The sequence below is a fragment of the Microplitis mediator genome, chromosome 6, assembly GCF_029852145.1.
Source record: "Microplitis mediator isolate UGA2020A chromosome 6, iyMicMedi2.1, whole genome shotgun sequence".
NCBI classification, from domain to species: domain Eukaryota; kingdom Metazoa; phylum Arthropoda; class Insecta; order Hymenoptera; family Braconidae; genus Microplitis; species Microplitis mediator.
The window spans coordinates 18808605-18834659 of record NC_079974.1 but is presented as its reverse complement, the minus strand read 5'-3'; the positions used below and the strand labels follow the sequence as shown (position 1 = coordinate 18834659).

The 26055-nt window shown below is 28.7% G+C and overlaps 5 protein-coding genes across 10 annotated transcripts in view; 3 read left to right on the top strand and 2 right to left on the bottom strand.

Moving 5' to 3' along the window:
- Positions 1-495: 495 nt before the first annotated feature.
- On the top strand, positions 496-2197 carry LOC130670614 (transcription initiation factor TFIID subunit 9). The gene is made up of 3 exons (XM_057474038.1): positions 496-862; positions 1116-1565; positions 1769-2197. The coding sequence occupies exons 1-3, from the start codon at positions 724-726 to the stop codon at positions 1912-1914; spliced, it is 735 nt and encodes a 244-aa protein (XP_057330021.1). The 5' UTR covers positions 496-723; the 3' UTR covers positions 1915-2197.
- LOC130670611 (myb-like protein X) lies at positions 2124-3872 on the bottom strand. The gene is made up of 4 exons (XM_057474030.1): positions 3789-3872; positions 3513-3704; positions 3216-3448; positions 2124-3147 (listed from the first exon to the last, which is right to left on the bottom strand). Exons 1-4 carry the CDS (start codon positions 3870-3872, stop codon positions 2283-2285), a joined length of 1374 nt encoding a protein of 457 aa, XP_057330013.1. The 3' UTR covers positions 2124-2282.
- Positions 3873-5674: 1802 nt separating this feature from the next.
- Positions 5675-11627, top strand: LOC130670612 (oxysterol-binding protein-related protein 2). 4 transcript variants are annotated; one of them, XM_057474032.1, is made up of 7 exons: positions 5675-5983; positions 6341-6411; positions 7016-7214; positions 8110-8219; positions 8939-9298; positions 9379-9676; positions 9746-11627. In XM_057474032.1, exons 2-7 carry the CDS (start codon positions 6386-6388, stop codon positions 10064-10066), a joined length of 1314 nt encoding a protein of 437 aa, XP_057330015.1. In that variant the 5' UTR covers positions 5675-5983; positions 6341-6385; the 3' UTR covers positions 10067-11627. The 4 variants fall into 4 exon arrangements, with proteins under 4 accessions (XP_057330015.1, XP_057330017.1, XP_057330016.1 ...); XM_057474034.1 differs by having other exon boundaries at positions 5675-6248; XM_057474033.1 differs by having other exon boundaries at positions 5675-6268.
- Positions 11628-13676: 2049 nt separating this feature from the next.
- Positions 13677-18260, top strand: LOC130670613 (uncharacterized). Of its 2 annotated transcripts, XM_057474036.1 has the most exons (6): positions 13677-14502; positions 14660-14784; positions 16058-16206; positions 16489-16548; positions 16703-16865; positions 17311-18260. In XM_057474036.1, exons 1-6 carry the CDS (start codon positions 14007-14009, stop codon positions 17446-17448), a joined length of 1131 nt encoding a protein of 376 aa, XP_057330019.1. In that variant the 5' UTR covers positions 13677-14006; the 3' UTR covers positions 17449-18260. The 2 variants fall into 2 exon arrangements, with proteins under 2 accessions (XP_057330019.1, XP_057330020.1); XM_057474037.1 differs by lacking the exon at positions 16489-16548 and having other exon boundaries at positions 13686-14502.
- LOC130670610 (putative uncharacterized protein DDB_G0291812) overlaps positions 18104-26055 on the bottom strand; it is a 26787-nt gene continuing 18835 nt past the window's right edge. For both annotated transcript variants that reach the window (XM_057474028.1, XM_057474029.1), the window contains exon 2: positions 18104-25265. In XM_057474028.1, the coding sequence (XP_057330011.1) occupies positions 23004-25022 (2019 nt within the window). In that variant the 5' untranslated portion in view covers positions 25023-25265 and the 3' untranslated portion in view covers positions 18104-23003. The remainder of the gene's footprint in view (positions 25266-26055) is intronic.

Here is a 26055-nt window from a genome sequence, read left to right as displayed (position 1 = left end):
TCTCTAAAAACAATAAAAATTTTGAATAAGAGTGTAGCAGACTAGACAATTTTTAAATTATAAACAAATAAAATCAAATTCATAAAAAATGCATTTATAAATTTCAAAATTTTCTAAATGCGCATTTTTTTAAATTTTGTTTTATTAATTATTTATTCTATTTATTAATAATTTAAATTTCTCTAATGTCTGCTACATTCAAATCATTAAAATTTGAATTCTCATAAAAGCAGTAAAATTCAGTACAAAAGAACCAATTACTTTATTGTTTTATAATTACTTTATAATTATAAAACTTGTATAATTACTTAATTATTTTATAATTACCTAATTACTTTTAGAACAGTTTGGAGTACGACGTAAAAAAAATTAGCTATTGGTCTGGTCATATTGTCTATTTTTACTGGCCTATTGAAACTCGAACAAATTTGAACCAATGACAGCCTGGCGGGAAGTGATTGGCACCGGCACCCATTCGTTCGTTTTTCGTTTTCGTTTCGTTGGTCAGAGACAGTCAGAGAGAAGACTTCTCTCAGTGTTGGTAGAGCTTAGGGTTAGGGTTAGACATAGATGAAGACAACATACAGACGCGTAAATAAATAATCAAGTAAATAATAAGTATAATTTAAAAGTAGTTTTTGGTATAACAATTAATTATTACAAGTATCGTTTATTATTTAATAATAAAGTTATTTATTACTATAAGTAAAAGTAAGTTATAAAATGGCCGAAAAAGTAAAGACATCTAGTCATGTCAAGCATGTTCCTAAGGATGCACAGGTTATAATGTCAATAATCAAAGACATGGGAATTGAACAATATGAGCCAAAAGTTATTAATCAACTACTGGAATTTACTTATCGTATGTATTTATTTATTCAACTTATATTACTTTTATTATGATACTGAAATTACCCGACATCTAATAATTTTCATAAAATTGCACCTATCATTTTTTAAATTTTCTACATGTCCACAGTTTAATTTTTTTCCTTCAAATTGAATTATTGAAAAAAAAAAAAACATCTGAAAGTTATCAATTGTCCGCAATTATCAGGATCATACTTTTATATTTTTTTTCCATGGTATATAAAATAAGTTGTTTTGGTTTTTAGGTTACATCACTTGTACCCTAGATGACAGTAGAATTTACGCGAGCCATGCAAAAAAGAAGTTCATTGATCTAGATGATGTAAGATTGGCAGTAAAAATGCAGCTGGAGAAGACATTTACCAACCCACCTCCAAGAGACGTTTTGCTGGAAGTCGCCAGAGCTAAGAATAATATCGCTCTACCGTTTGTTAAGCCTAACAACGGGCTAAGATTGCCGCCAGATCGTTACTGCTTGATTGCGGCTAATTATAAATTGAAGCCTGTGATTAAAAAACCCGCTAGTAAACCAATTCACACGATAGTTGGTAATAATTTGCTCGGTGGTCAATCCCGGGTGAGAGTTGATGCCAATAAATCGGGACTGTCGGTTGTCAAGAGGCCGGGAACACTTTCTACGATATCTAGAACCCAGACTATATCAGTTCCAAAGCCTGTTTTCAAATTTTCGACACGTAAGTATTTATTTAATATCATTTTATAATTTTTAATTGCCACCTTGTTCTTTTCCATTCAGATTTTCCGACTACTCCAAAGATAAAAATTGTTCCTCATTCCTACACTCCTATAATCCGTATTTGTAAGATTACATCAGTGAATTATTGTTGTTAATAATTATTTTTTAAAAATATTAATAATAACATTTAAATATTTACAGCTGGTACGAGTTTACCAAGTGGACAAAGTTCGACAGTAAAACCTAAAATCCAAAACGCTACCAGCCAACCTCTGTCTTCCTCTTCAATGGACGTTGATGAGAGTTTGAAAAGAAAACGAGAAGATGATGAGCACGAAATTCAATAAATTTATTCTTAAGGTAAATTAATTAATCTTAATTAATAATTTTGAATTTTACGGGAAATTGTTTTGTTAATAAATATAATTTTGACTGTTAAAATAAATTATTCAATTAATATAGACATTTTTCTATGCATATGTAAATTATTGGGTGGTGTAGCAATAAGGAATGAATTATTTAAAAAGTAGATGTATAATTAATAAAATCTTTTCGTTATAATTAAATAAATAATGTAAAAAATGTACATCATAAACAGGGTTTGGTTACATTTTTTAAAAGTATTCTTTGTTCTATTAAAGATAATACTTATATATATATATTTGTAATGTTAAGGAATAAATAATAAAATTTATAATATAAACTTCAGTTTTTATTAATACGTTTGTTGATATTCATAATTTTTATTTAATTCATTTTTATCCAACTTTTCAAATTCATTTTCATTTTCTGATTCACTTGATCGTTTTTTTTCTTCCTCTTCTTCTTCATCGGATTTTTTTTCTTCTTCACTTGATTCTGTTTTTCTCATTGATTTATTTTCATCCATCTGTTCATTCATCTCTTCCTTTTCTTCTTTTGAATCATCTTTCTCTTCATTCAAATTTTCTTTTCGGGCAGTTTCTTCTTTATCTATTTTATTTTCTTCTCGATCTATTTCTTCGAATCTTTGATCTATTTCTTTACTCGGATCTATTTCTTCTAATCTTTGATCCATTTCTTTCCTCGGATCTATTTCTTCTAATTTTTTATCCACTTCCACCTGATCAGTTTCTTCTTTCTCTTGATCTAATTTTTGATTCACTTCGACCTGATCAGTTTCTTCTTTCTCTTGATCCACTTCCGCCTGATCAGTTTCTTTTTTCCCTTGATCTAATACTTCTTCAATTTCATCTTTATCCATTTCTACTTCCTCTATTTTATCTTCAAACCCAGCTTCACTTAATTCCGTCTCCGTTAATTCTTCATTAATTTCCTCATCCTGATTAGTTTGCTCGCTCATATCTTCGTCATACTCCGTAACAGGAAGTCGAATTTCCAACCGTGGGTTTTCTTCCATTGATTCATTTGACCCAATAAACGAAGACCCTTCCTGAGAAGCTTGTGACAGATTCGACGATCGATTTACTGAAGTCCTTGAATTTATGCTCCCACGTTCCTTTTTGTCTTCTTTATTCATTGGCTTCCCCTTCACAAAAGATATTCTATATTCCTCTGGCAATTCATCCTCCATATACAATCTATCATTTAAAATTTTCATTACAAGTAACAATAAACTAAACTTGATAAAATAAAACAATAAAACGACCTATCAGCAAAATATATACGACGAATTCTACAATTGGCATGGATTTGCATTCTCGTTGTTTCTTTGTAAATTGTCCCGTAGGCTATCCTCACTAATTCAACAATATTTAGTTGAATTTGATTCCACCCACACCCTAATCCCATTGGCATTGTCGTGCTAAATGGTCTTATTTTGGTTTTACTTTGAAAATTACTCAGTTTTAATCTTCTGTGCATGCCATCTTCATCTAAAATCTAAATAAAGTATTAAATATTTGAATAAATAAATATATTAAACAATTTTATTTATTTATTTTACTGTTATTTCCATTGTAAAATATTTTTTCATATTCTTCATAATTATTACAATAAATGGAAGCGTTATTCCTAAAGAGGCTGATTGATTTTTTGGAGTAAATATATACGCAGTTGATACATTTGTCCCTGCGATTTCTAATACCAGTGAATTTATTTCGTTATCCATAACTCTTCTGATAAATCCATTTCTTACCTAATTAATTAATTTTTTGACAGTTAATTGATTTATTTATTTTTTATTTTAAATTATAAATAATGAGTTTAAAAAATATCTGACATGCATATCCCACAGTTCGAGTGGCGATTTTCCACAACTGTATAAAATAGATAAAGGTCCTTTTTGATATTTATTACGAAACATTATTGATTAATTATTTAAATGAAATATGTTATCAATAAAAAGGTTAATTAAATATTTTCAATTGTTTTATTTATTATTTTTTACATATAAATACATTGTATACTTCATTGTATAATTTAAAAAAATTAAGGCCCAGTTTTTCAAACCAGGTTTATTTTTATCCGGGGTTTTAGTTTATTGCTAGTATATCTATACGTTTATAATATAAAGATATACCAGTAATAATAATTAAAACCCTGATTAAAACTAAACTCGGTTTGAAAAACTGGCCCTCAATGTAATGAAATAAAAAAAAATGTCATTTTTCACTCATAAGTTTATTAATTCGTCTTCTTTCTTTATCAGTCGCGAAATCTGGTACAATTAAAGCTTCTGGATGAAATCCGACGCTAAATACTCGGTCAATTCTAACACTTGCTAATGCGTATGGTTGCATCATCGCAATATGATGAATTTCACGGTTTATTTGTCTAGTAATTTGTTTTTTTGTTTTTTGAACGCGTCTTCTACATTTGATGTAACTAAAAAATTAATTAATTAATTAAATGTAAATATATATAATTAATTATGTATTCAATTAAACTTAATATACTTACTATGGTAAATTATTGAGAGCACTATAACTCGGATTAATTGACACATCGCTTCGATATAATTCCGGAAATTGCTTCATAAAATTATTCATATATCTCTTATTTAATTTATCATTTACATCTCTGTCTTTACCCTCATTAATTATACCCCCTTTCGAATTACTTCTCAAACAAAATTCCTCAGCATCTGTCGACAATTTCCCTTTGCCATTTTTCCTCGCCATCGAAAACCGCGCAGACTATGAACCAAAAAAATTGAAAAAAAATAAATTTGTCAGATAAAAATTCAAAAATAACTTACATATAAATTTACTGATTGTGATTAAAAAATAGACGAAAGTAAAGAAGAAAATAATATAAAATCATCTTTGAGTGTCACAAAGTGATAGATCGACGAGGAAGTACAGCAAGAAGCGCGTAACTAAAAGCGGTTAATTTGAAATGCTCGTGGTACCGCGCTCGCGAATCGGATTCATGGTACCACGTCAACCATCTACTGTCTACTGTTTTTCGATCTATGTCTACCCTTTAATACAACAAAAAGTTTTACGATATTATAAAACGAAGTAAGCTGCTATGTCACGTACAATTATTGACTTTATTTCTTATTTGACCTAGCTACCGAAAAATTATATCCAACCCAATCCCCAAATTCAAATTGCTGCTGCCCAACTTTACAAACAATCTAAAAAAAATCATTTTACCGTCAATCAACTCAACAATCATAATAACATTTTATTTTACAACTTTTTCATGTAAAATAAAATTATAAAAAATTTAAAAAACGATTTTTGGTCATCGACCAAACGTATTCTTCGCGTGCATACATTTAATGTTCAACATCTGTCGTTACATTGATTTCAAGTATAATAAGAATAATATTTTCCAAGTCGTGACATCCCTTGTTCTATATGTATTTTCATATATATATAAGTATATACACATATACATATATATTTATATAGAATGTAGACAGTAGAATTATCTGTGTGTACATTAATACAATATAATTTGAAATAAAAGTGAGCAACTATCGAGAGTCTGGTAGTATATTAAATAACAATATATATGTTTTTGCATATGTATGTTTATATTTTTTGACTCGCGCATGCTTGATCTAGGTAACGATTAACGCGCATCTCCAGCAAATGTTTCTGATTCTAGTGGATGGTTCAGTCTTATACCCATGCTCGAATTTATTGATATTCTTTGGGTACTAGTTGAGCGGAAATCAAGGCAACAAAGCTCTACCTCGAACTGATGGAAAGCTCGCGTTCAAATGTGCGCGAGATCTAGAATTTAATGTCGAAGATCGATGAGACGCAGGGTAACAGAGCTGATTCCGTAAACAGAACTAGTCATCACTCAGTTGCCGCCTACAGATTGACTAAAAATTTCATTATTGCCATTATCATCATCAATTATTTTCAAAAATAAAAATGACGTGGTACCTATTTCATTCAATAAAAGTTCAACGTTCACTGACAGCTGACATGAAATCATTCTAATTATGAAGTGGTACTGATATTTGATTAATTAATTTTTTTTTATTTCATTTTTTTTAAGCGTTTTTTTGCAACATGGTGATTTACGTGGCACGGTGATAGTGTCTATTTTTAATTCTTCATTCAAATTATTAATTTTATTGTAAAAAAAAGTTTTACGAGTAATAAATAAATAATTTACGAAATGGTGAATTGGAATCGATTTTTAAATGTTGCCCGGTATTGGAGCATCTGAAATAAATATTTATGATAAAGGATTCAAAAGAGTGAATTGGATCGTTTGTATTGATGTTGAAGAGTTTGTTTTAAAAATAGTTTATATTATAAATTATATTAATAATGATAATGATATTGATGATATTTTAAACAGATCTGAAGCGGTGGTAATTAAGAATATTAATTATTTCAATAAATCATGGCCAAAGAAAATCATTCGTACAGGTTGGTCCCACTAATTAGATTATTTATTTAGCTGCTTTTTATATATAGTTGGAATGTTTATTTATTATTATTTATTTTTGAAAAAAAGAACAGAAAAAAAAAGTTATTTTATTTAATCGCTGATGCTAGAATTTGAATTTATTGAGAGTATAAAAAAAAGCTTAAAAAAGATTTTATATATATATATATATATATATATGCATACATGTATGTGTATATATAAGTGTATAAATATGTATAGATATTTAGTTTATTGAAGTGTGTGCATGAATAAATAAAAGTATTGCTGTGAAAATTAAATTTGTTCACGACTTTGGAGACTGCATAAGAGTCAGCTTAGAAATATATAGATGTGTATGTATATATATTATCGGGGCCACGTATGTATTTTTTCTTATGCAATTAATTTGCACACGTAGGTCGTTGCAAATCACCTTCACTAGACTGATTTATTATTATTGTTATTATTAATATTAATTAAATTAATGAATAATTAATATGATTGTTATTAACTTGAATTGACTGTGGTATCGATAAACAAAATAAATGAACAAACAATGCGTTAAAAAATAACAAACAATGCGTAACAATGTGAAATCTGAAGAACAACGCTGCCAGTGCGTGGACACGCGGAGGTGAATCTTTGCTCGGTATTATCGCTGGGCAAGGATCTCAGCAAGATCGTGATGCCAGTCACCTTCAATGAGCCGCTTTCATTTCTTCAACGAGTTGCTGAGTATATGGAGTACGCTAAGCTTCTTAAATTAGCTGCTGCTGAAGAGACTCCGGTTAAAAGACTTCAAGTAAGAGATTAATTACTGAAAATTTTAAATATATTTATACTGTTAAGGCAAGGGACTCAATACCCGATCAGGGAACTTGTACCCGATTACTCATATATTTGTATATTAAATATAGATATTCAAATATATAAAGTGATCGGGTACTAGGTCTCTTACCTTATAAATTATGATACAATTTTAGAAACAATAATGAAATTAAGGTAAAAGACCCAGTACCCGATCACTTTGTATGTTTGTATATCTATATATAGTAAAATATAGATATATAAATACATGAGTGATCAGATACTAGTTCCCTGATCGGGTACTAGGTCTTTTATTTTATAAAATATGATTCAATTTTAGAAAAAGTAATGAAATTAAGGTAAAAGATCCAGTACCTGATCAGGGAACGAGTACCCGATCACTTCATATATTTGTATATCTATATATAAAGAGTGATTGGGTACTAGTTCCCTGATCGGGTACTAGGTCTTTTACCTTATAAATTATGATTCAATTTTAGAAAAAAAAATGAAATTAAGATAAAAGACCCAGTACCCGATTAGAGAACTAGTACCCGATCACTTTATTTATTTGTATATTTATATATAATAAAATATAGATATGAAAATACATGAGTGATCAGGTACTAGTTCCCTGATCGGGCACTAGGTCTTTTACCTTAGAAATTATGATTCAATTTTAGAAAAGTAATGAAATTAAGGCAAAAGATCCAGTACCTGATCAGGGAACTAGTACCCGATCATTTCATATATTTGTATATTTATATATAAAGAGTGATTGGGTACTAGTTCCCTGATCGTGTACTAGTTTCCTGATCGGGTATACTAGGTCTTTCATCTTATATTTTGCTGTTAGGTGTATACTTAATAATTTTATTATTTTTTACAAGTACGTTGCTGCTTTTGCTGTGAGTGCACTTGCGTCTAATTGGGAACGTCTTGGAAAACCTTTTAATCCACTGCTCGGCGAAACTTATGAACTAGAACGTCAAGATTTCCGGTAAATATTTAATAGTTTTTTTTTTAGTTTTATTTAGAATGAACACTTGATGACAATTTATTTAATCAAGTGACACTTTTTTATTTTTTATTTCAATTCAGAAGACAAATTATTTATAAAGTGACATTTTTTTTTTAAAGTTTAAAAAGCATAAAATTATAATCAGTATGAAAATCCGAAGGATTTACTAGTGAATGAAAATATAAACTTTAAATTTAAAATGAAATTAAATCCGTTTAAATGAACTAAATAATTTTAATTGGATATTCGCTGCTTCTAATCTTTCATAAAATTAATTTGATATTTTCCTCTTAGTTAATTTCAATCACTGGGTTTTAATTATCTAATCAATTGAACACGAGTGTGCTTGTTATCAAATTAAGTGATTACTAGAATTAACTCAATTTCAATTTGTTTATCTAATTAGGGTAATTGTTTACTTATTTTACGGTCACCGATTTTTTTGGCAGAATGAATAAAAAAATAATTATTATCACTTTTTTTTTTAAATTTATTTTTAAAATAACGAGCAGTAATATTTTGGATTTCTTTAATTTCAAAATATTTATATCTTTTATAATCATTATAACTTTTAATATATATCCGATATGACGTCAAACATTTACAGAAAAAAAAGTTTTAAAATTCAAAAATTTTTTTCTCATATTTAAATTAAACTTTGCAGTATTTATTGATTTAATTAAATTATTGGTTTATAGAATTTTATGTGAACAAGTATCACACCATCCACCGGTATCGGCATTTCATGCCGACAGTGAAGATTTTATTTTTCATGGCAGCATACACCCGAAACTTAAATTTTGGGGTAAAAATATAGAAGTTCATCCAAAGGGTACTGTGACCGTTGAATTGCCTAAATGGAAGGAGGCTTACACTTGGCAGAATGTCAACTGCATATTACACAATGTACTTGTTGGACAATTGTGGATGGAGCAATTGGGTGCATTGGAGATAAAGCAACACGGGGGTGCTAATCTTAGAGCGACATTGTCATTCAAGAGCGCCGGGTCTAGTGGAAAAGATTTGCATCGCGTCGAGGGTTTTATTACCGATTCCGAGTAAATTTACTTACAAAAAAAAAAAATTTCAGTAATTAATTGTAATAAAATTTTCAATAATGAAATATAATTTTCTTTAGGAAAAAACGTCTAATTTTTTTGTATGGAAAGTGGACAGAAAAATTACTCGCATGTGAACCGGGTTTGTACGACGAGACACTTGAAAGGATAAAGCGTGATGCCAAAAGTCCAATAGGTAGTCCAGGTCATAAAAAAGTACTTGCGAAGCTCAATAGTTTGACAATAGGCGCTTTCAAGCCGTCACATCAAGACGCTATTGACGAGTCAACCGACGGCGAAGACTGTCTTCCAGTAGAAGAAATTCCCGGTTCTACAACATTGTGGGAAGTTGCTCCCAGACCTGCCAACAGTGCAGACGTAATTATGTTTCTATTGATATATAATTTAATTAGAAAAATTTTAATTATTGTTATTTATTAATTGCAGTATTATCAGTTTACACAATTCGCCATGGCTTTAAATGAAATGGACGCGAGTATAAGTCAAAAGATATGTCCAACTGATTCAAGATTGAGGCCGGACATCCGTAAACTCGAGAACGGCGACCAGGACGGTGCGGCTGCTGAAAAAATAAGATTAGAAGAAAAACAACGTGACAGCCGACGATCTAAAAAGCACAAAAAAACTGTAGAAACTTTACCTCGATGGTTCCAATCAGGTGAGAACCCATACACTGGATTGGAAGATTGGCTGTATCGCGGCGGATACTGGGACAGAAATTTTTCAGACATCGAAGATATTTTTTAGATATTTCCACACACGATTCTAAAGATGATTATTTGTCAAATAAATTCGCTTGTGTGTGACTTGTACCTTCAAACTGTCGTATCATTAGGAGACTTGTATTCAATTAGTTTAAAAAAAAAAAAGTTATTACATAAATGTATATGTATATGTATATGTATATGTATATCTATATGTAGAAAGTATATTTCAATGAAATTAAATTGTGTAAATTTATGTGAGAAGTGATTTAATTAATTAATTAATTAAACTAAATGTACATTTTTATGAAATGAGTAATTATTGTTGCAGAGTACTCTATTTATGTTGAGTAATGAGTATTAATAAACAAGTACGGGCGATAAGAAAGAGTGAAGAGTAAATGATAAATGATAATAATATATATTATTTATTATGATAAATTATATTGGATATTTAAGTTAAGTCATTGACTGTTTATTGCGTGATTTTGATCACTGCGGTATCACAATCGTAGTGTCATTAGATTGATAATATATATATAAATATATATATATATATATATTCGTCCACACGCGATGTATAGTTGTGATGCCTATATATGATACCTGACACTCAAATATATGATTAATCTAAAAATAAAAAAAAATATATACATATATAAATATAATATATATATACAACAATAATTTTTTTCTTGTACACTTAAAGCGCTATATTTAGATACGTAAAAATGGTGTCTATACGTAAAAATTGTATCTAAAAACAAACAAAGTATTTAAAAAATTATAAAACTGATGAAAAAAAATATATTTAAAAATTGTATATTTTATTTAACGATGAATATTTAAAACAAAAGTATACAATTAAATATTTGCAGTAATGTGTGTGATTATTATAAAAATTAATAGATGCGATGTTTAGTCTGATGAATTTTTTGACTATTTATACTAGACAGCTTCCAAATAAAAATTAAAAAAAAAATGACATTTATTTCTTATAAAAAACAAATTTGTATTCGATGCTTAATGTGCCAACCGACTGTTTAGAGTCAGAATGCAAAAGAAAAAGATTTTGTGAATTTAAAGTTTAAGTTTAAATATTTATTTGAATTTTAAGCGCGAAAATGTAGAGGTGATTATATAGAAGTTTGTTTATAACTTTGAATTTGATTTATGAGAGGCGTAAATGATTAATTTGAATCGATTTTGGATAGCGGAAAAAATGTAAAGTTTTTATCGCTTTTCAATGGATTATTTTTAGAACAAAGCTTGTTTAATAAACGAGTAAATTTAAATAGAGCTATTATTTAATATAGTCTTTTTTTTTTATTTATCAATTCACCATTAGCTGGAGTAGAAAAAACTGAATAAATATAAAAAAAAGCTTGACCCAGTTTAGATAAAAATTAGCCATTGTGTGTTCCTGGGCTTCATTACCATTCTAAGCAAACTGGAAACTAAAAATAAACAGTAGCAATATGTAGTAATAATGCAACATTAGTTGAAATAAAAATGAAAATAGTTGATAAATAAATGTCCTGTAATAGAAAATAAATCAACAAAAACAACAGCTTGTACATCGCAATAAAAAATTAATTCATGCATTTTTTAATTTTTTTTATTAAATCCAAAGATCCTTAAAAAATTATCAGTCGTTTAAATTTCTCTATGATTTTTTTATGTGTGGATGTAGACGATCCTGAAGTGAGCATGATCCAGAAGTTGGCAGACAATCGAAAATTTTCGGATTTTTTTTTCACCGGAGAATTACAAAAAAAAAATATAACTAAAAATATGCACATGTAGAATATTTAAAAAACTACCGGTGCAATTTTTTAAAATATTTTTTTTATAATTTATCGTTTTTTAAAAAATCCAATAATTATTAGACGTCGGCTAATTTCAGTTTCATGAATGTAGCAGGTATCAGACAAATTTAAAATTATTAAAAAATAGAGTAAACAATTGATAAAAGAATGCGCATTTAAAAAATTTAAAAATTAATAAGTGCATTTTTTATAAATATTTTTTTAAAAATTATTTACTCTATTTATTTATAATTTTAAATTTGTCTAATGACTGCTACATTAACACTCATATTTTTAAAATATTCATTTAATTAGTAATGAACTTTAATTAAAAGGCAATTAAAAAAATTAAATCTCCTACTAATATTAATTTTGTAACCTATTTATAAAAGTTAAGCAAACTATTTTTAATTTATTTATACTTAGTACGAGTAGAAAAATATTAGAAAATTAATCCAGCAATTAAATATTTAAATCCGTGTTAATTCGTTCCATATAAAGTTTGCGATCGATTATTCCTAAATTATTTATCCCATGAATTATTAATAAATACTAACAACTTATAAATAATTAATATCCAATTTGAAATTTTAAAAATTCATACATTCGCGCCGCTTTTGAATTCCACGCTTAGCTATAAGATGGCGCCAAAGGTTTGAATTAAACTGTGAGATAGCACACGTTACACTAAAATACACTCACACACACACATATTTATTAATATACATACATACATATTATAATTTCAAGTACTCTAAGCTCAAGAGCAAGATATAATATATACCTATAACTATATATATACAAAGAGTATAGACATCGATTAAATTCAGTAGTAAAGTACCTAGAGTTGACAGTTTGTAAAGAACACGTCATTTCTCACTCGTGTTTATTGATAATACCGTCAAAAAATAGTAGTGTATGGTCAAGAAAATAACGTGCAATTGAATTATAAATTATAGCATCAACAACTCAACGATATTTTATTTGATAATTAAAAATTACCAGCGCACCAGCTGAAAAATAAACCAGCAAAATGAACACTGTACCAACAGGTGAGATAACATTTAATATATTAATGATTGCTTGAGTAAATATTTTTTTACAAACTCTTATTTACAAACCGCTAAAAATTTTAAAACATCTAATTGTCAATAACAATTAAACTACAATTTAAATTACACTAATACTCTTCAACGTATGCTCTATATAACCTGTACTATTTATTCACATCTCTTATCACATTCAATTATTTTTTAAAATCTTTATTGCTCATATCAACATATATTTATTTACATAATAAATTACAATTATTTTTAATTCAAAAAATTTAATATTTTATTTTATCTGCAGTTTCCGGGATCGTATCAGTGTTTTTTTTAATCTAGAAAATTTACTCTCAGTAATTTATTATTTTATCTTAATTATAATTACATTTATAATTATAATTATAATTATAATCATAAATATTTATGGATAAATTATATTATAATACAGAGAAATCGTTATAAAAAATTACGCTTTGACTTTTAGTGCTGATGAATCATAAACCGCAAATATTTTTTTTAAATTATATACATTTTTTTTATATATTGTCGTTTACGCCTTTCACTTTTTTTTTTTTTTATTTCATTAATTTTATCCGCTCTTATTTTACAGAGTATAATTTTACCGTTTTGTATATCGTATTTTTCATTGTTATTATTATTATTATTTTTTATTTTTTTTTATTTTATACTGAAGTTATACAGGTAGCGAGCAGGTATCCGCAGGTAAACGAATCTTACGCCATCGTTATTTTAAATCGGAAACTAAATACGATCGCAACATCGCCAGTACAAAAGAGAAATCGACAATCGTGTACAGCTGTTGCATGTTGTGAATCTATCGTGAGTGTTAATTTATTTAAAATACCACCACCGATTCAAAATATCGATACCGATTCAAACTATTACTGCGGACAATAAATACCAATAGCGCGGTAGTTTAAATAATCGGTAGTTGGTTTTTCATTTAAAAATAATTAATTGTTAATTTAAAATTATTTATTATTTGTAATGGTAGCAATGAAATTATGATTAATGTGATACTGTTAGTATAAGGAATAAGATAACTGTACTCGGTTTTTAAAAATTTAATGAGCGTTAACAAGCATTTAATAACCCGTTAGAATAGACAATGAAAGACGATACTAAAGAAGGTGATAAAAATCGCGAATCGGATTCTGGATTAATAAATTCTGGTGCTAAAGATAGTCATCATCATCAGCAGCAGCAGCAGCGGAGAAGTAAAGTATGCAATGAACATGGAGATGATTGTCCGAGTGAAAATGAACGTGAGTTTGATTCATTAGAATACGAAGAAGACGTTTATTATTCAAGTATTGCCGAGACTCCGAGCTTTGATGACATCGATAACGATTTATTTAACGATGGGAATGAAGAAATAGTCGTCCACTGCTGGAAGGATGACAATATTTATTTAGACGAAATACTAGTTAATGATATTGATTTGTCGCAAGACCTTGACGTTAATTATGACAATAGTGATAATAGTGGAGTGACTAGAAATAAGTTACGTAAATTGAGATCAGTACGAGTTATATTCAAAGAGATGACTAAGTCTTATATTGAAAAATTCCAGGGAAAAGGACAGTTGTTTAATCGTTTAAAAGGTCGAGGTGTTTCGGTGAATTTAATCACTATTATTAATTAATATTTATAATTATCTATTGTTTTATTTATCTCTCATCTTTTGTTTATTATTTTTTAGGTTTTAATGACCTTTTGTTGAGAATACGAGTTTTAATTATTTCCTTTTGTATTTTTTAGGTGAGGATGCCCTACATTCTGGTTCTCTTTCTCCATCGGCTGACAATGTGGCAAATGAGTTAGCTGGACTATCATTTGAGGAACAAGAACGTCAGAAGGAAGAGTGGAGAACTGAATTAGCTAAGGTATATAATAATAATAACCGTAGTAATAATTCAAGTAGAAAATTAGACCAAGTCCCGATCCAATTAAATTTTTTTTTTATTAATATTAGCTGACGTATTTATCATCGAGCTAAATCTGATCAATAATAATTAATAGTAAATTACATACTAAGGGAGAAAAGTAGGACATTACAACACGCATGGGGAATTGCTTACCCCAGTCAGAGGCGAGGGTGGCAAACACGTGGATTGGAAGTCCTGCCTTCCTCCGTGACGTGTATAAAATTTTTCTCTAGACCTGTACCTGAAAGTTTTAAATTTTGCTTCTGATCACGGGAAAAATGGCGCAGAGACAATTTTAAAATGTCTTCTAAAAGTACAATAAATCAATTTTTTTGTCAAAGCCAAGTTTTTTTAGACGGAAAAAAATAAACTTTAAAAATTAGTGTTTGAAATTATAACCCGGAACCCGGGTGTCAATATGGGGAATATTAACGTCCCTCGCAAATTTGAATCACGGTGTATCCACCGTGATTCCACGGTGGCTTTGTGCTATTTCACCACTGTGGTTCCATGGTGTGTCCACCGCGTAATCACAGTGGAAACACCGTGAATACACAGTGGTCAAGCCACCGTGGAATCACGGTGGATACACCGCGTAATCACAGTGGTAAAATGGAACAAACCCACCGTGTTTCCACCGTGATTCAAATCTGCGAGGGATTCAAAATAATAAATGTTAAAATACGTGTCGTCAATTTTCTAAGTATCAGTTACGATTTCTAAAGTGCAAATAATAATTTTCTTGCACAAACAATAAATTTTCATGATTATTCTGTAATTATTAACATTTTAATCATAAATGAAAAAATTACTATTTAGGATGATAGTTTTTACTGATCACTTTATCATTATATTACTTGTCGTTCTCAATTTATATAGTTCATTTTTTTCCGTGTATATAAAGAAAACATACAGATGTTGGTTCTTGGAGTCATAGGAAATTTGTTTTCTTTTTCCGTCCCAAAAAATTAATTTCAATTGACAAGTCAATCAGGACTTATTTGACAATTATTTGTAATTTAATTTTTGTCGTCGCGTCTTTTAACTGTCGCTGTCAACATCCGGTGCCTTCAATCTTATAGATGTTAAGCCAAGTGTGCAACTTGGGTTCCCATAATAAAAAAGTACGACTTTCTTCCCTCTAAATAGGGCAGGAATTTAAACTTCCGCGGCGGGTATGGCGAAAAAAAATTAAATATAGAGTATTAGTTATTTAATTTTTCGTTTACAGGTTGAAGAAGAGATCCAGACCTTAAGACATGTATTAGCAAGTAAAGTACGAGTATCCCAAGAATTAAAACGCAAACTCGGTATCAGCGTATGGAAAGACATTACTGAAGATGTTAATCAAGGTCTCCGTAATGTCAAGGAGAGTAATGTGTATGTATAAATTTAAATATTGTTAATAATTATTGTCCAGAGTAATCTGGTCAGCTAGTTACTTAGTTGGGTCCAAAGGTTCTATTGATTTATTTTTTTATTCATATGTACATACTTTTTATTTAACTACATACTAAATACATGATAAGTATTATTTATATTTATTTGGTAATTCATTAGAAAGTCATTGTAACTGTAATAACCACTGTCACATTCATAAACAAATATGTTTTGTTGGTATTTTTTTTTATTTTCTATCACTTTTGGTTGGGTGTCATTTAGTTATCAGAACATTGGTGAGAAACTTGGTCATGTCAAGAGGGCCGTCTCCGAGAACAGTTTGTAAGTACAAGAGAAGAATTATTCGCGTCTTAATCACTAACTTGTACTTTATGTTATTACGATTTTATTGAGAAAAAAAAAATAAATTTTATATAAATGGATCTGTGTATTAATTAAAAATAAATAAATAATTAATATTTACAATTAAAATTAGATTTCAGAAAACGGAATCAGTATGCAAACAAGCTGCTGGTATGACCCAAAGTTTCTTGGGAGGTTTCGGCAGCGGAATTTCCATGAAATTGGGACAGATGCGTAATTCTGATAGTTTTCGTTCACTTGAAGAACGTGTCGGTAGCGCATATGAAAATGTCAAGGTATTTTTATTTTAAATAATAAACAAACAATTATGATACTGAAGATAGCTGACGTCTAATAATTTTTGAATTTTTTTAAAAACGACAAATTAAAAAAAAAATATTTAGAAAAATTGCACTTATAGTTTTTTAAATTTTCTACATATGCATTTTTCCAAAATTAAAGTATCAAAAAAAAAATCGGAAAATTGTTGTCTGCTAATTTCAGGGTCAAAAAAATATATGATACTGAAGTCAGCAGACAACTAAAATTTTTTGGACTTTTTTTTTAATAATTAAATTTGAAAAAAAAAATGCACATGCAGAAAATTTTGAAAACTACAAGTGTAATTTTTTGAAATATTTTTTTTTTCATAATTTATTGCTCAAAAAATTATTAGATATCGGCTGACTTCAGTATCATAAAAAATATATAACATATATTAATTAAATTTTAAATAAATAGACTAAAGTAACACCATCAAGATCAAATTCCACTCAAAGCTTTGATGAAGCCTTACGAGAATCCGAGGCAAGACGAGCATCAGGAATACCATCGGTCGCTACCAGCCCGACTATTCCCGAGGAAAAACTTTTATCATAGAGCTCAAATTATCGTCGGCCTTTCAATCAGCAGTGTGATATAAACAATAATAATAATAACAATAATAGTTCCTCTTATTCTTATTTATCATCGATGATCTTGGGAGATTGGATCACTTGTCCTACAATAAATCAGTATCAGTGTCCTCACTGTTACACTGCACGTAAATGCACGCATCAGAAACAAGACAAAGGTCGAACGAATAAAGTTATTGGAGTAAAAATGAACAAGCGTGTTATAAATTAAATATGACAAACAAATGGTAATTAAATGTTGTGTTATAACTTACAACAAATAGAAAATGTATCAATGCATTTTATCGTAAGCATAAATTAGGGAACAAATGATACATTTTAATAATAAATAAATAAATGAAATATAAATCAGCTCGTCCTCTGACAATATTCTTCTTACACGAGACTTATATACTATATATACACAATAATCTGCTGTCTATTTAACTTAGCAAGGATGATCATACACTTCTTGCACTGTTGAGCCTTTTAAAAAAATCTAAACATTTAAAACAAAATAGATATTTATATATGCGACTACTCGCGACAGTGTACTATATCTGTAATTTTTTTTGCACCAGATTTTGATCCTTTGCTGCTGGTATACGACAAAGAAATATTAAAAATTGTGGAAATGTTGATTGATTTATTTTTTGCGTGAATATATGAATGAAAAAAAAAATGATATATAATTAAATTATATTTAAAATTTATATATAACTGTATATTCTGATATTGTTTGCTTTGTCATTAAACCTATGTGGAAAAAATGGTTAAATAAATTATTTCATTGAATAATGACGTTTTTTATTTTTAAAAGCATACAAACTTTTATTAATTCTAAGTACAAAAATAGTAGGTACATTTTCTTTAATTATAAATTACTTTTTTTTACTACTGATGATCACGTCGAAAGACATCGACGTGGAAATTATTTTATGAAAAAAAATTTACCTACTGTTTAAAAAGGCTTTAGAGCTTTGTCTGAATTTAAAAATAAATAAATGATTTGTTAGAATTTTATTTTTTTATTTAATAATCATTGAGTTTTATTGTGACTTGTGAGTCATAAATTTGATAGTAAGAAAAATTTCGCGGTTTATTTTAAAAAGGTGATAAAATATTTAATTTATTTGAATTTTTAAATAATTACTTGTCAGACTACTTTTGGTTACAAAAATTAGTCTCTAATTTTTTTTCTTTTTAATAACGCACGTGACTGGAATGATAAAAAAAATATTAAAATTTATAGATCATAAATTATTGAGTGAAAAATAATAAAATTAATTTTTTTTTTTAAATAATTTTGAGTATTTTTGCTTTAAAATATTAAATTTTTGTATTTTGCCGAAAGTTTGCGTGGTAATAAAAATTATTATGATCTACTATTTAATAAAGAAAAATTCCAACAAATCATTTATTTATTTTTTCGTCAACTAAAAGCTCAAAAATCATAATTACACATTTATTTTTTTTTTTTTAAACATTACAGAGAAATATCACATTTTCTATATAATAAATAGATATGCGATTACAACTAAAAAATAAAAAATGATAAATTGTTTATTTAAAAAAACTCTCAATAAAAATTTAATAGTGATTAAGTTTAAATTACTGATTAAAAAGTATTAAAAATGGTAATTAATAATAATAAAAGTAATAATAATAATAATATATTAATAAAAAAAAAGAAAAAAACAGTAAACTCTCACCAATGGCTTCACGATCATATTTGATATCGTCTCGTAATACGAATCACAATCCGATGAACTTTCGACGTGCTCACCATAACGACTTTACACATAAATACTTTTTTTTTCAGCTATCTACAAAATAACTATTTCAATATCAATCGTAATAATAATAATAACTAACATAATAATAATAGTAACTGAGAAAAAAAAATAATTATAATTAAAACAAATTACATATATACGTTAGTAAATAAAGCGATGGCTTTAATAACAATTGTGCACAAAATGTGCAACTTAAATTTTAAAATTAAAACCCTGATTAAGAAAAGTGATTTAAAAAATTTGAATGTTTTTTAATTTTTCTTAATTCTCAATAAAAATTAAAAAGTATTTGAAGGGATAAAATTTTTGTGATTGGAAAGAATTTGGAAGCATTCAAAAATTTTTAAATTTCTCTAAATCTTTTTAAGAATCAAAATTTTGTTATCATTTAGCTGTTGAAAAAATTTTGAAGTATTTTAAAATTTTATTATTTTTAAATTCTGAATCTCTGTATAAAATGAATTCAATCATTGAAAAGTATCTAAGAGGATTCAAAAAATTATATATTTTCAAATTGTCCCGTCTTTCAACAATTAGAAAATTATGACCCTGACGTTAGCAGACAATTAAAAATTTTCGGATTTTTTTTTCAACAAATAAATTACAAAAAAAAATAAAAATAAAAATATGCAATTGTAGATAATTCAAAAAACTACAAGTGCAATTTTTTCATTTTTTTTTTTTATAATTTACTGTCTAAAATAAACTCCAAAAATTATTAGACGTCGCCTAACTTCAGTATCATAGAAAATTTCCCTATTATTTAGTGATTAATTATTGTGAAGTATCTAGAAAATTAAATAACTTAAAATTTCTCAAAATTATTAACTAGCGGGTGATTTTGAACTTTCTAAAATGATTTAAATTTAATGCTAAAAAATTATGAGGATATGGAAGAATTAAAAAGTATTAAAAATTTTTTTCTTAATTTTTTCCAATCGCTTTTCTTAACCAGGGCAATTTGAAAAAAAATGATTAATTATCGTAATTATAATTATCATGAACACTGTACACCCGAGCTACTTGTTAATTAAAAAAAAAAACTACTTACTACTTGTCTACTTTATTAAATTTATAATTTTTTAAATAATTTATTATTTGTGCACGTACGTTAATTCGTTTGTTCAACCATTGATTTATATAACTAATACATTTAATCATTTATATAAATATATATATATATATATATTACGAACTCGTTAAGCAACATTGCGTATTCACAACAGTATAAATTTTATTTAATATAATAATTAATTAATTCAAATATTTTTTAAAAATAATTTAAAATAATTCCAGTATTTTTTGTACTGTAATCGGCCGACGCAATACAGTAAAGTAAAAAATTTTAATTTCATATAATTTATTTAGTTAATTAACATTAATATCATCATTCAGTCATTAATAATTAATTCGTTTAATTGTTTTGTTAATATCATTCCATACTGGTTTTGTTCGGGCCTTTGAGTATTATTGTCTTTTGTAATTGAAACAAAAAAAAAAATATTATATACGTATATTAATAATTAATAATTAATCGTAATTAGTTAATTAATTTATACTTTAATAAAAAATAAAACAAAACGAAATCGTGTATGGTAACTTGTATAAAAAAAAAAAATTTCCTATCAAATGTACATTTCAATATAATTATCACTTATATTTTTTTTTCATTAGTTATTTATTTTTATATATTTATAATATTTAATATATATATTTATTTATAAATATACTTTTAAAATCAAAGGGTAAATTATTTATATTTAATACATGATATAAAAAAATATAAAAAGCCATAATGAGTATTTTTAATTGGTCGAATTCTTTTGGAATTTCCACGTCAATCGTTTAAATGCTTATTTAAATTTAATTTATTACTAATAATTAATAGTTAATAATAATAATAATAATAATAATAATAATAATAATAGAAGTATTAAAGATAAAATTAATGAAATAAATAAAACAATTTCGAGATCCGATTAATTGTTGTTCGCATGACATATGAACAATTACACACGTTTACAAACACACACTTCAGGTAATTAAAAGTAATAATAATAATAGTAATAATAAAATACAAGTATGCTTATAAAGTAAGAAATAAAGTTGTAATTATTATTTTATTTATTATTGAAGAAGCAGATAATTGTGTTAGGGTCTAATTTTGTTCACGGTTGTGTGACCTTATTAACATAAGATGCAATGAGTATTGTGGATCTCCAAGGACATTTTACAAAGAACATTGAAAAATTGAATATTATCTCAGGATTTAAATATTCAATTTAACATTTTACATTCAATTATTTATATCTTCTTACTATTACTATTTTTATTCACATACGTACACAGATTGAGCGATAGAAATTTATTTAAATACACTGTAAAAAATCACCGGGGTAAGTCCAAGCGGTGTAAGTGTTAAAATTATCGGTGTTAAATTTACCCCCGAAAGCGGTGTGAAATTAACGCCGCCACCGGTGTAAATATTCTAGACCGGTGTTAAAATAACACTGGTATTTTTAACAGCGGTGTATTACTCCTCTTACAACGGTGTAATTTTATTTTTACACCGGGCGGAGTTAAAACGAGTCCATTTTTAACACCGCTCTTTTTACAGTGTACAATTGAGACATTTTTAAACTTCCCGCTAAGAAAATCGATGATTTTCAAAAAATTCGGGAAGTTATTGTTTTTCAAATATTTACATCCAAAAGCTTTGAATGGATTTTAATTTTCTAGAATTGACAATTTTCGAATTTTTTTTTTTGACAATTTATTTACTAAAAATTCAAAAACTAAAAAAATGCACATGTAGAGAATCAAATAAATTATAGGTGTAATTTTTTCAAACTTTTTTTTTTATAATTTATCGTTTTGAAAAAAATCCAGAAGAAAATGGCGAAATTCAAGATTTTATATCTAATTTTTATTGGAAATTAGAAGTTAATTTTTAAATAATTAAATATTCAAAGACCGCGCAAAAAAAGTGCTAACTTTTAAACTTCAAAACGTAACACAATGAAAAGTTTGGAAAAAAATTACTGTAAACTTTCCGTAAATAGAAAAAAATTGAACGAAATTTTGATAAATTTGTAGCTCGGAAAATTCAAATTTTTTAAGGAATTTTAAGTGGCCAATAATACCCTATAAAATCCGTGTTGCAAAAATGAGCGGGAAATTATACGTATTTTTACAATCAAACTATTCGTGAGTATGTAACTAAATCACAGATCATGCTACTAATTACTTAAATAACAATATAAATCATTCGTTTATATAATTAAAAAAAAAACAAGAAAAACAAAAAACATGATCAAATTTCAAGTCCCGGTAACAATTTTTTTTAAACTAAATTTACACTCCAAACCTGTGATTAGACATTTATAATAATAAAAAAAAATTTTCTAGTAGATAACAAGCGAAATAAAAATTTCTTAAATTTAATTCTTATCTTAAACAAAATAATTAATAATATTAATAATAATGATAATTTAAAGTAATAAAGTACTGAAAAAAAAAATACATATTTGAGACCACTAGTGTGTTTGATGAACGTGTGCGTTTTATACAATTGAGAGAGAAAAATGATAAAAGTAAATCTCGATCATCACAAAGTAGAGAGCATTGACACTGAGTCATGACAGTTTATTTTAAAGTAAATTTTTTTTAAAATTCTTAACAACAAAATTCGTCTATTAAGTCGCAAATATAATTAATTTTATGAATTATTTAAAAAAAAATATAACTAGCTAGAAGGGCTGCATACTGCAGTATCCGTAGCATGACTTCCTCTCGTTGAATTTGAAGAATTAGATGCAGAAGCTGAAGAGCTGCAACTTCCGTTACCAACATTCGGCTTCTGTGTCACGTGTGTCTGGTAATGTTTTGCCAAATGAGCTTTTTGTCTGAAGCTTTTGCCGCAGAGTGAGCAAGCAAACGGTTTCTCTCCAGTGTGAGTTCTGATGTGGACATTGACGCTGTATTTATCTTTGAAACCCTTATGGCAAATGTTGCAGTAGTGAAGAGAACGTTCCTTACGCTGCACCGTGGCACTAGGTGAACTACCAGACGCATTTTGATTCCCACCATCAGCATTACCATTGGCAGCACCCGCACTCGCACCATTCGCATTGCTCGTGTTGTTGCGGTTATTTTTCCTCGAATATTTCTTTGCCGGCTTGGCCGTCGTCGTCGTACCTGGAGTGCCGGTGGTGTTGCTAACAATAGCCCTGGCAGTGACGACTTGGATCTGATTACCAGAATCTTCTTGTCTGACAGAAGTCTGGTCGATTAAATCCTGGGGAGCTGCTGTCACGACAGTAACTGTTCCCACTTGACCAAGTTCTGCGGGTAATGTTATTGTACCAAGACTACCGCTTGTTGGATCCAATGTGTACATGAGCGTTGTAGTACCCGACACATTGCAAACGGGTTCTAAATTGCAGTAAGACTCAACAACTTCATTGGCAATACTTTTAAGTTTTTCATAATCACCAGGACGATATGTCGTGGTATCCAATTGTGATAGCAATAAATCTTCCTCGGTACACCCGTGCATCGACTCATCTTGCGGCTCTTGTTTTATTTGAGCAACTGCCCCAGTTGCTGTACAACCGGCTGTTGATAGTGATACTGATATACCAGTAGACTTGGTCGATGATGGCAGTGTTATTTGTGTCGGTCCTGTGTACAATTTACCCTGTAGCGCATTTCTCAATAGACTCTCTGCTGAATCACCGCTCACTTCTTGCAAATGATTTTGATCCGATAATTTCCAATCGTTGTTATTATCTCCCGCGTTGTTGTTGTTATTATTATTGTTATTGTTATTATTATTGTTATTGTTATTATTATTGTTATTATTATTATTATTGTTATTATTATTATTATTTTGCCGACATAGTTCTTTGCTCTCGACAAAACCACTGTCATCAGTAGCGTACTGTGATGATGGCGTACTCGATATAATATGATACCTATCGTTATTCCTCGCAATTTCAGCAGAATTTTGTACATCGTGTACTGAATCAGCGTCGTTATGACTTGATTCAAGATTTAATATCGCGTCTAAATCTAAATTTGGTCGTAATGTCCAAGAATCATTTGTCGGTGCGACAGGACTCTTGCAACAATCTAAACCATCCATTGAATTTGTTTCATTATTTAGTACGGTGAGCGTGTAAATGGCGCCATCCGTATTCTGATGCCGATCATTGCCTCCACTGACCCGATGATGTGGATTGTGGTGATGAGGATCATTTTCCGTAACATCATCACGACACTGAGGATTTGAATGCGTAGACCAGCAATATTTATTAAGATCCTCTAGTAAAATATTACACGTTTGTTGTCCATCTTTGCCGTCATCGGTGGTGCCCCAGTAATCACAATCAGCCTCCATGGGGATCTGATCGTTGCTCTGGATGCAGTGATTACGTACATGATGATTTAGCGAGCCAGTTATCGTTGATACTGGAGGTAGGGCAGTGAGAGTATTATTATTTGTCTCCTGTTTTATGAAGGAAGTTGAGGTTGTGTGAATTTCCCGTCCATCGTGATCGTCACGTCTCGTATCTTGTAGATATAAACCGCGACGTGTCGTACGATGCTGCTGCAGGTAATTAACAGTGTCGTCATCAATGGTCGCCGAACTGCAGTGGGAAGGAGCTGCTGAGAGTGGAGAAACGACAAAGTCGAAGAAGTCGGTCTTACCGAGTTCATCGGCGGTGTCGCTTCCGCCTGGAAACGCCTCCGTAAGGTCCATATCCTTGGGACCGGCCTTGCCTTTGTCGATCGTCGCACCTGGCGTAACGTCACCTCTCTTCTTTCTTATTTTTACTCTTATTATTATTTTTTTTATAACCGTTACTGTTATTGTTATCGGACTGGTGTTTGCTTCCTTGTACTAGTCCAGTGATCGCAGGTCCTGGGCCCTCAACCGTGTCGGGAATCTTCGCGGCCGATCGCCCACGGCATCCTTGAATCGCCAGCGCTGTTATTACTTTATCTGCAACCAGACGAAACGTTCGGTGAATCATTACAATTACAATTATAAATAAATAATTATTTTTAAATAAATTAACAAAAGAAGGAAATTATACTTCCATCACTCATATATTATATTATTTTTCAAGGATCAAATAAATTTATCCATACAGTTACTCTACAATATTTAATATCTACGATAATACAACAGCTCTAGGGTACATAGATTTATTATAATTTTTTGAAATTGAGAAAACTTTGATCCGTCATGTCAGAAAGATTTATAGAACAAAATTGTAGGAGCCAATAGCAATAGTGGGTTATATACATTGTGAAATGCTTCGGCATTTCTTCTCAACATCACAAGAAGGTATATATATATATATATATATATATATATATATATATATATATATATATATAAGAAAAAAAAACCGGTTTGGAGTATAACCTCGTGAAACCGTTATTGGTCCACTGCTGTCTGATATGCAGACACTGTATATATGTAGTGTGCTATGCTTTTTCGACTATTATTTATAATTATTCCGGCATCTTATATATATACATATTTTTTTTTAATGTGCCTCGTCACTCTCAGTAATATCTTGTACATTATTTATACAACGTGCGATGCTTCCAGCAATGTAGAAAGCACGTGTGTAAGGCTTTGCTAGTAGCCTGTGGATTGGTTTTGTTGTCTGCTGGACTTAGCTCTCGTTCTATATTTTATATTCACGATACACGTTGCTGTTGTTTCTCGTAGCTTGTAGTACATAATGCGAAAATACCATATTATATATAAATATAAATGT